Source organism: Tachysurus vachellii, chromosome 19 (assembly GCF_030014155.1).
Source record: "Tachysurus vachellii isolate PV-2020 chromosome 19, HZAU_Pvac_v1, whole genome shotgun sequence".
Taxonomy (NCBI): Eukaryota; Metazoa; Chordata; class Actinopteri; order Siluriformes; family Bagridae; genus Tachysurus; species Tachysurus vachellii.
In genome coordinates, this window is record NC_083478.1 from 9,460,186 (window position 1) to 9,471,990 (window position 11,805).

The 11,805-nt window shown below is 34.6% G+C and overlaps 1 protein-coding gene across 1 annotated transcript; it reads right to left on the minus strand.

The window, feature by feature from the left end:
- Positions 1-1,928: 1,928 nt before the first annotated feature.
- Positions 1,929-9,714, minus strand: si:ch211-112c15.8 (tumor necrosis factor receptor superfamily member 1A). The gene is made up of 10 exons (XM_060894929.1): positions 8,847-9,714; positions 7,814-7,922; positions 6,358-6,483; positions 6,144-6,278; positions 5,566-5,653; positions 4,966-5,009; positions 4,667-4,861; positions 4,536-4,570; positions 4,328-4,418; positions 1,929-2,867 (listed from the first exon to the last, which is right to left on the minus strand). The coding sequence occupies exons 1-10, from the start codon at positions 8,868-8,870 to the stop codon at positions 2,554-2,556; spliced, it is 1,161 nt and encodes a 386-aa protein (XP_060750912.1). The 5' UTR covers positions 8,871-9,714; the 3' UTR covers positions 1,929-2,553.
- Between the last annotated feature and the right edge of the window lie 2,091 nt (positions 9,715-11,805).

The following is an 11,805-nucleotide window of genomic DNA, read 5'->3' on the forward strand; positions in this document are numbered from 1 at the left end:
AAACCAACTTCCTGATTTCTGTAAAATATCTATTGTTAAAAGCATTTTAGGGAATAAAATGTCATTGAATTTAAATTGACTGAACTTGTAAAAGAAATAAAAGTGTTAGCCTTAGACAAAGATCTATTCCACTAGTTACACTAGTTACAATACTAGTCTTCCTTGTTGTACTGTACACATACAGGGAACAGAGGACAATTGGGATTCTCTTTAATATACTCTGAAACACAATATGCGGTTCCCATGGCTGAAACATGATAGGTATCAAGGTACAAAGTTAAAACAAAGACAATATATGCTTGTTTTCTACCAGCAGCTGAATATGTAGCTGGTCTGATGCTCACCTGTCCATAGGATCTTCCATTCATTTAGAAAGATAGGATACGTTTGTCAGTCTGTCCTAATATTGTAACTCAAACAAGAATAGCACATTAGTAATTCATTGCTGGAAGCCGCTTAGTTTACCTAAATGGCAGTTTGTGGTTACACTTTCTATGCTACCCGTTATGTTATGTTTACTAGCTTTAGCTTAGTATTTTAGCTACTTACAAATATCCACACGCTCGTGCGTCCCCAAGTTGCCCTGGAAACGCCAAGCGCCCTTAATGCGGTGTTGCCATGCACGTAATTTCACCCCTTATGTCGGCTAAATCCTTTATCCATCTATCCCATTCTAAAGTTACTCATTACAATAACATATTTAACATGTTGTTTAATCTTGATCCTTTTGAGATTAGTGCAAGTGGGTTTGTATTGATTAAGTCATTGTATCAAAATATATTTTATATTGTTAAATATATATTTTATAGTTATAGTTTATATAGATTTGTATATTTTATACAGAGTATGGGTGGTGTTTTCAAACCAGCTGAAACTGCGTTTGTAATTAAATAATATCATTGAAAAACTTAGATAATATATATTAATTGTCTTTAAATGCAATTCGCAATTCACGCACCTGGCAACCCTCAAGACTGAAAGACTGCCTTTCACTTGTATTGACAATTATAAATATACTTTCTTTCCTTCTTAATTTATTTTTCTTTCGTTCGTGCTTTAATGGGAACATTTGTCAGTTATTAGGGTAAACCCTATAAAAAAACTTTTCTAATAAATTTCTAATAGGTGGAATCCGTTCAAATAGCTGATAATCAATCAAAAAATAAATAAAAAATTGTTGCCAAGTCTAGTGAAAATGGAAAAAGAAAATGAGAGTGGAAATGTTGTAGTGAAATGCGTCACTGAGTCTGACAGCGTGACTCCTGGACGGACGTCAGATAAAAAACGAATGGAAAGGTATTCCGTTCGCGCATGCGCTTTAGTGGCGCTAATGAGAAACGTGGGCTGTGAAGAGAAGATGCCTACAAAATGCTCTTTATTGTACATGATAGTGATCTTTAGAAAAACCTAGGGGAATTCCTTTTCTGCTGTGAGTAACCACATTGCCCAGTATCCTTTACAGTCCTTCTTGACTGGACTTTTGCAGCTGGGGAGTTCTAAGCCACCACATGGAACGAAAACATTTAAGACAACATAGCCAGCAAATAAACTTATGTTGTGCTATTATTAACTGTCTAACACTTATTTAAATGAATGATATATCGAAGAGAATAAAATCTGATTACAATGACATCTGAATTTGACCATTTACTATTGTTTATGAGAACAAGTGTTACTGGTTATATACACACACATATACAGTAGACACAAACACACACAGACACACACTTACACACACACACACACATAGACACATACTGTACATATACACATACACACACATATAGACACAAACACACGCACACACATATACACACACAAACACACACACACACATACAGACACATACACGCATACACACACATTTAGACACACACACACACACACAAACACACATATATACACAAACATACACATACACACACACATGCATTTAAGATACATTTATTCTACACAAATTACAGTACATAAACATTCAAAGTTAAACAAGGTAACATGACCAAAGATGAATAACATAATAAATGCATGTAAAGTGCCAGTGTGACTTTCAGAAATGTCACATACTGTACTTCACCCTCAGCCCACCATATGTGGCAGTGGATGTATAATACTTCAACATTTAATGGTTTTTAAAACCTACAGATCTGATTGAAGTGGTTTTCTCTCTTTTTTTTAAATACAAATACAGTATCAAAAAGAAAGAACACCAGCTGGTGCTCAGTACCAAAGATATTTAAACTGACATTTTAACTCCAGTGAACGTAGGTGAAGCTTTATGGCTTCACGCGGATTAGCTTAAATTTGTCCTCATAGAGTGCTGCCCCAATACCTGTGGCAAGTAAATATAGTTCAATAATTATTTACTGTTACATTTGATCTGTTGTCTCCTAATATACGTTATGTGCACTTTATAGTACATTTCAGATCATAGAAATCAACAGCGCTGCCTATTATTCATTTCATATCTGTTATGAAAAAAAATGTTCCAAACATTCAGCTTCGGTGTATGTGAGAACAGAGGGTCTGATGAGAGGTAAAAGTTCACAGACACACCTAGACCAAGGTGCCCTGCAACTGCTGCAGATTCTCCTTCAGATCCTCTGCACACCCTGACAGGTCCATATAATGTAGTGTAGAGTAGATGTTCTCCAGGCAAGCACCACTCATCTGGGTCCAGAGACGCAACATCTGATACTGCAGCTCCAAATAGGAGCCTCTTGCCTCCAGTTCCACTCTCTCCATTTGATCGTCAGTTAGGGAAAGCAATCGTAAGAACTCCTTCCAACGCCGCACAGGTACCTGTCTGATGATGGTGTAAAGCACCGGGGCCGGCCACATCTCCTTCTCTGCCTCAGCTGTGGTCGGCTCTGGTGAAATAACACGAACAGTTGTTTAAGTATAGAGATGCATGGAATGCATGTGTTTTTGACAGGCAATAAAAACCCATAACGTGATTATTTGACAATATGCCAACTGGTAGCTCTAATCAGGACTGGATTGTTAAAGTATTGGAAATATTCAAAGAAAAAAAAAGAAATGTAGGACTTGTGTAGGAAAATAAAAAATAATAATAAACCAATTAAATGCAGGCACAGCTATGTTTAAATAAAGCCAAAATTTTAACAAACCCTAATTGTGTCATTCGGACACTTCTCCTAGCCCCTATAACTGCTGCTGGTTTTGCATTTTAGAACCTCAGTATTGTGTCTAGAAAAATGTAACTATTATTAGTTATTTTTAACAGATCCTTCACTCCAGTAAAACATATACTCCCTGTAGGATGTCATATCACAACCCATACCAACATGCAGTAGTATTGCAAATTCTCTGGCAGGATAGAAAAATATATATTCCTAGCATTTTTGTCTGTGACTGAGAAAAGACCTCAAGCATTTCTGCAGAAACTGAATTAAATGCTGATAATTTGCCAGTGCAGTGAGGCCACAGGAAGCATGTGAAACATAAAACACACTTATACTGCATTCTTCTATCTGATACAACTTACTGTGTATTCCTCCTATCAGTCATTTACATCATTGAGCGTTCAACTTAGCTGACACAGTCAAACACCCACCTGATTAGTAAAAGGATATGGCTCAGAGGTTTTCGGAAAGGTTGGGTTTGAGAGTAAACATACGTTCTGTTGACTACAAAGTAAATTAAAATGGAGTAACGGTCAAGTCTAAATAAAGATCCTATCACCTCAGTATATCAAAACGGACTTATTGCATCAGTGGGGTACCAAAAAGCACTAAAACAGGACATCCTTCCTTCTTTCCTAAAGAGGCAATCTGTTCTGGAAAATGGTATATTATGGGAACATACAAGATAAACATACCTATAAGACAATGATGTCCAAACATCAGCGTAATAACATGCAAACAAATATGAGCCATATGTAAAGAATTTCTGTAAAGCTCTCAAATGCTTCCAAAAATAATGAATAATGAAAATAATGAATAATGAAAATTACCATGAATAAATACAGACAGTAAAATTTCAGTTAAATCGATATTTGCCTTTAAACTGCATTAGTTAGCATTCGTGTACTTCTATGTAGTTTCTACAGAGGAAACCAGCTTGAGGATTGTTACCAAAAATCGTTTTGTTGTTCAGCCACACAGCTTTCATAAAGACTTCATCTTAAAAAAAAAGGTCTATTCCTCGAAGTACAGAAAACTTATTCAGTAACTTCCTTTTTTTTTTTTTTAAATCTACAATGCACTCTTTTTTCACAGGCTTAAATATAAATGAGTGAATTCTGCTTCTTCTACGAGTCCTGGTGAAAAATCTCAGAAAACTTAATTATAAAATATAGTTACTATACCTTTTATGTCTCCAAGGGAAGCTGTGGTTTGACGAATCCCGTCTAAGTCTATTGTCCCTGGATCTTTCACTACACTTCCAGGTATCATGTTCTTTAAAAACAGAGAAATCATTGTTTGTTTGCTTGTTTGACTGATTGTATGGTTTAATTTTAAGTATGCTGAAACAGTCATTTGTACATCATTCATGAACATGAAGGTAATACAAACCTTTGGCAGATAAATCAGCTGGCCTGCAGGTTGATCTGTTAAAACAAATGGAGACAAAATGAACATCTGCCATCTTACACAACTTACTAAGTGTGCTAATATCCAAAATAGAGAAAAATTAAGTAATTTACCAGGTAAAGTGTTTAGTGGAACTTCATCATGATCATTAGGTCTTTCATTCACATACTTTTTGGGAGCCCAGCGACAAAGCTCTCGTCTCTTACTGGTTGCACATACAAAGCAAAACAGGGCAAAATGTCCAAGCAGCAGCAGTATGGTCAGGATGATCACAAGTGCCATAATCCATTTTGTGGTAGGAACTGGAACTAAAACGAGACAAAACCTCATCTATTACATAATACCTTGATGTCTGCAAAGACATTATATATAAAAGTATCAGATAGAGTGCATGTGTGCTATTTGTAATTACCTTTGTGACAAAAGGATTCACAGGACTTGTCTATGCAATGGTGTCTGTCATAAAAATAATAGAAAAAAAACATAAATTAACAACTTTTTATTTTTTACTGAATTTCAACAAAAATGTGTGTATTACAGTTAACTGTAAACAGTTCTGGGTCCCTATTAAGTACATCTGAAGAATCTGTGCAATGACTTGGCCACTGAGTATATTTCAAACACACGTTATGTTTGTGACATTTCTTCAGGAGAACTGATCAGCAGATCTCTGTAAAATGGCAGGAAATTCTGACAAAGATGTTCACTCCTGTATACAGGAAACCCACAACCCACTAACCTAAATTCTACCGCATTTCACTTCAACAAATGAAGAATCAATCAGAATCTGCAACTGTTTTCACTAACGTTTTTCAATTTTGTTTTTATAGTGGTTATTGGTCATCGGTCCTAAATAAACATTAACAGAGTTCACATTTAATCAGCAAAAGACTTACATGTCACATACATGTCACAAGTGCTCCTAAAATCATAAAAAAAAATAAAAAAATAAAAAAAAAACGCCCAAAACTAGAAGCAAGAAAACCATTTTAGAGGAAAAGACGTCTCTTACTCAGCACATGATTGGCATTTCCCCATTTGATCCCTGAACAAGCCAATCCCACAAATTTCCCTTCCACAGTTGCCTTCACATTCAGGGCCTGAAGAACAATAAGACATGAAAAACTTATAATTGTGTTTTTATAATATTTTAATACATTAATTCATTATAATAACACTATAATTACACTGGAATTTTCAGGTTTTTGTGTATTTGTGTTTAAATGACTTCATTTTACATTACACAAAATTTCAAATCCAAGGAGCAGTTATAGGTTTCAATACTAAAGAAATGTCTTTAATCTAAAATAAAAACATTTCTGCCTTTAGTAAAGCATTATGTATCTTCCTGTTTGTATCTGAGAGCAATCACAACGTTCCACAAAGACTGAATTTACTTCGTCTTTTCTATCGTGTTTGGTCTATAGCGATAATATTGATTAAATTGTAATAAATGCAAACTCCAAGTGTTGAAAAACATAACATTTACAGCTTATCCTCAGTCCTCAGTTCTTCTTAAAAATTAGATTTTTTTTTTGGCTTTGATATAAAAAATAAAGATGCATGTGTTTGATAGCAGATTTTACTTACATGTGCTACAGTTTTTGCATCTCGTACAGTTTTCACAATTCCTCAAGTTTGGAAGGTCATAACTCAGGTAAAGCCCAGCTTTGCAGGCGCATTCCCGGTTCTTTTGATTTGTACATTCACTCTTAATAATCTCATCTGTAAACCAAGAGATTTAGTACATTACACAATTTTTTTTTTTGCAACAGAATTGAAAGAGATAATCGATTTTACTCACTTGTTTTACAGACATTGCAAGGCATGCAGTCATACACGGTGTTGTTAAATTCTGTGTATTTATCCTTTCCACATTTTTCACAGAGAATCTCTTTTGAATCTGGGCAAGTTCTTTTCTTGTAATAGCCTGTAAAAGTCAGAATTGTATCAGTTTCCTCAAGTGCAACACATCTGAATGTACTGTACTCTACAAGACCTTTACTTAATAATACAAGCACAATCTTCAAAAAGTTTGCATTGCAACAATCCCACAGTGTTCATTTAGCACAGTTTGACAGTAAATCTACCTGTAATTCAAGACACAGGTTTATATTAATTTGATTGTTCTAGTACACTGTTGTTTTAATAGCAGCAACATATTTACAGGGACTTGTATGGGAGATGTTCTTCATAATCTAAGAGTAATAATAAAGAGACTTTTAAAAATGTCCTGTCATTTAACAGTCGAAAGTGTGTAATTGCTGATATGGTGAAGCAACCTGTGAAGAAATAATTAATTAACATTAAGGAAGGAATCTCAGCACGTTGGAAGATATCACTGTATTGTAATCGTCCATTTTCATGATAAAGAACTTTTTGCATTTTCTGATTTCTTGACATGAAATGCTGCATTTCATTTTCTTATTAACAGAGAGTGAGTGAGTGAGAGAGAGAGAGAGAGAGAGAGAGAGAGAGATTTACATCATTAATTATTTTCCTAAAACTGCATTGTGTTTTATTCCTTACTTATGCTTCACTCTTATATTTTAATAAGAGACAGTGCTTACACTTAATGACTAAATGTTCATGGACCAATGAACATCAGACATATACATGCAACATCTTATTCCTGATGTTTTACCTATCCGGTGGGTAAATACCCACCACTCTTCGTGAAAGGCTTACTACAAGACTTTGGTTTGTGGCTGCTGGAATTTACCCATTTAATCATTATAGTATTAGTGAGATGTCAGTGAATGCTGTCAACCTTAAGTGTGGCTGAGGTCAAGGCTTTGTGCAGCCCACTTGATTTCTTCCTCTCTAAACTTGGTAGACCATGTCTTCATGGAGCACAGGCATATTGACCTGCTGGCACAGGTTTGGGCCTCTTAGCTCCACTGAAGGGAAATTTAAATGCTGCATTGTACAAAAATATCCTATATAACTGTTTGCTTCCAACTATGCGGCAACAGGTTGACGAAGAATCAAGTGTTGGTGCGATGGTCCAATATCCACAAATCATTGCCCATATAGTGTATAAATGGACACAAAGTAATTACTAAATTCAGAAAAGCAACATGCCGCAAACTGACACTTTGGTAAACCAGATAAACCCTATTATTAGTGTTTCAAGACATATAGTAATGCCTGTGGTCCTATTAGAACATTTGAAACAAAAATTGACATCTTAACTTGAGGAAAATGCTCGAAACAAGACTTTTCTTATTTTTCATGTCAAAAGGAAAAACTTTGTTTACCTGCCAAACATTGAGTTGTGGTAAGCATCTGATTATCAGGCAAGGGCCTTGAACATTTATCTAAACAGTCTCCACTGTAGCACAGAGAGGCAGCAATTAGCGCAAATACCTGGAGATTAAAGAAACATCATATATAGCAATGAATCCATTGAAGGCAAAATAACATGAACAATATTTACCTCTTTAACTTTAACCATTGGTTATGGTACAAATGAATAAACAGCATCATTTTGGATCACTTTAGGCTGTAGTATGGTTTCACCATTAAAGGAAGCCATACACAGATGAGCAATTCTATATATTCTATATATTTATATATTTATATTCTATAAATATATCTATATATAATTATTCTTAATTATAAAATCACAGATTTGTAGAGCCATCTTTGCTTGAATAAAATTAATTAATTGTAATTTCCAAATAGTGGCATAATCTAAATGTTGAATGATTTATTTACAATTGCATTTGATGACAATTTGAATAATTCGTGATATTTTGAGACTATTTGGGAATTACAATGAATTTTATTAAAGAAGAAATGGTGCTACAAATCTGAATTTATAATCTAGATTAATTTATAATCCGGATTCCAGGTACAAATGGTACAAATTGTTGTATATTTTTTAAATACTTTCAATACTTTTAACAATTTAATATTTTGTTAATATATTTCTATATTTACTCATACTTATTTGAAGATATCAAACGTTCACATTATTATAGTTCTAACACATCTGGAACTAGACTAATCGAGTGATGAGTCAGGTTAGGCATCCCTGCCTTGAGACCAGTGTTCTTCAATAAATTTCAGAGAAGAAACATTCTATCTCATAACAAATGCTGTCCTGTAGTTAATCTATGTCATCATGAGCTTTTCTATCTAAACAGCAATGGTCCTCTGGTTATTGTTAAATAATTATTATATAATAAAAAAGCCATCAGCTTGTAGGTTCATTACATGATGAAATAATTCAAATACATAAGAAGTAATGAATTCTATTTAATTTTTCAGAAGTATGTGGTTACTCACCATAAACACTTGCGACATGGTCATAGGAAAATGAGTATTAAAATATCCATGAACAGAAACTTCAACTTCAGCATAAACATTTGACCAAATAAGAACTTAAATAAACAAAAGATATACAGATAATTGAACTGTACTTCGTTGTAACCTAAGGCAAGCTCCAATGCAGATTTCATTAAAATGCTCTTCCACAAAAAGACTACTGCTAACAGGAAGTTTAGCATGAGGACCTGAAACTTTATGTGGTGGTGAAAAAAAAAAAAGATTCTCAGAAATTTGACACAGGAAAATACGTCAAACCAACAAACCTTTCAGAGTGCTTAACAGGTGCCCAAGTAATGTTAGTAGGCTGGGATGGTAAAACTGTTGTCATGGGGGAACATCCTCTACTTTTTTTGACTATTAGGTCACTTTGTGGCTGCTCTGTATGTAATAAATAAAAATTCATTTATGCAGATTGTTTTGTAGGTGCTTTTGAGTAACAGACCTAATAACGACACCCAGTGGAGAGTAAAAGGCTCATGGGTTCCAAAAGAGTTTTCATGCTCTTTATAAAATGAAACATAATAAGAAAAAATAAGAAAATCTTAATTTTATCACAGAGAAATATTTTCAGCTGATTTGCTCATTCTAATACATTTCTATAGGACTTGTAAGGTGGACATGCCACATAATAAATATTGCTACGTTAACAAAGAAAAACATGCAATTATTAAAACAGGGTGTCAAAAAGAAGCCTATGAATGTCTATGAAACCTCAGTTGTGCCTTCATCAGTGGACCAAAGCTTTGTGGACCAACCCGAGAAATGGATATCCATCAACATCCATTGATGAAGGAATAACCAAGGTGGTGGTAAAAATATACATAAAATAAACTAAACATTAAAAAAAAAAATTGGGAGTCATCTAATAAATAAATAAATAAATAAATAAATAAATACATAAATATTAATTAGTTAATTAAAAAATAAACAATATAATAATAATAATAATAATAATAATAATAATAATAAATATAGCTGCAAGCAGCGATACCGGGGTCAAGCCGATCAGATGTGCTCAGAACATGTCGCTGATGAACCATACCAAGTTTCGTAGCTGTTTTTAAAATCTCGTGGCCACTAGGTGGCGCTGTCACGAAACGTTGCATGCACCCTCAGGTCATGACTATAATGACATATACCAAGTTTCGTGTTCGACACGCATAAGTTTTGCAAAGATACAGCCTCACGTCTGTTTTGGCGCGGTCGCCACCATGTATGTTGCCACGGTATACGAGAATGTATAAGTGTATCAAAAAGCTTTTGATAACTTTTGGTCTGGGGTGTCTCTAGATGCAACGTACCAAAGGACACGCAAATCGGACAAACGGTCTAGGAGGAGTTCGATAAAGTAGGTTTTTTGGAAAATTCAAAATGGCGGAAAGATATTCATGACAGAAATGACGTCATATGGTGCATTCGAATCGGCATGAGCAAAGGATCCAAAATATGCAGGAACAAGACACAAAAAGACACAGCAAGACAAGACACAAGAGACAAGACACAAGTTTGTAGAGTCACAAACTGCTGGAACCAAATTCTTTGTGTGTGTCAACACACTTGGCCAATAAATCTGATTCGGATTCTGACAAGACACAACAGACAAGTAGACAAGACACAAGAAGACAAGACACAACAAGATAAGACACAACAAGACAAGACACAACAGGACGTGTGTGTGTGTCTGTGTGTGAGTGTGTGTGTGTGAGTGTGTGTGTCTTTGTGAGTGTGTTTGTGTGTGAGTGTGAGTGTGTGTGAGTGTGTGTGTTTGTGTGTGTGTGAGTGTGAGTGTGTGTGTGTGTTTGTGTGTGTGTCATTGTGGTGCTGGTCATTTGCACCAAACCTCACAAGTTCCCCTGAAAGCAGAAACAGAGCTCTGTGATGCTGTGGGTTTACAGGAAGACTGATAAGAGTAGAGGACACACTGAAGAGCGCTCACCACAAGGAGAAAATAAAGTGACAGCTCAGGCACTGTGTGTTCAAATGTTTACCATGAACAGACAGAGAGACAGACAGACAGACAGACAGAGCGAGAGAGAGGGACAGACGGACAGACAGAGAGACAGACAGACAGACAGACAGATGCCCAGTCTTCTTTTTGCTGTATTCTGATTCTGTGAATATTTGGATTTTTGGACTGTTGGTGGCTCTAGAGGGTTTGAGCTAGACACACCAAAGTTGCTATAGTAACTTCTAAGACTGGCCTCTATATGTGTGCCAAATTACAAAACTTTCCTACGTATGGTTCTATGGGCTGCCATTGACTTCAATGGCGGAAGAGGAAGACAAAGGAGAAGAAGAAGAAGAAGAAGAAGAAGAAGAAGAAGAAGAAAACTAACGATAACAATAGGTGTCTACGCCCCTTCGGGGATTGACCCCTAATAATGTTGGAAGCTGTTGGAATACCATGTATTTTGATGATGACATGAGGGAGTCATCAGGACAGAGTACTTTTCTGTTTTCTCAGTAACATGAAACAAGAGATTTTTTACAATGACTAGATGTATTAATAGTTAAATGTGTTGTTTTTAAGTTTAAATAATGAAGTAAATATTGCCTTCATTTAAAACAGTGGTAGAATTTCCAGTCAGAAAACACGATATACTTAATTAAACTCGTGATATTGAGTGTATACTTAACATACTGTATATTCCCAGTTTGTAATAAATCAGTAGATTAAAAACTAAATAAATAAATAAAAACTAAATAAATAAATAAATAAATAAATAAAATAATATACATAAAACAAAATAAATAAAATAAATAAATACCATTATAAAATAAACAAACAAATAAATAAAAAATAAATAAAGAAAATACAAAATAAAGAAAATAAAAAATAAATGAAATAAATAAATAGAATTAAAGAAAGAAAGAAAGAAAGAAAGAAATCCTCACGTTTTTAAATCCCCCAGTTTTA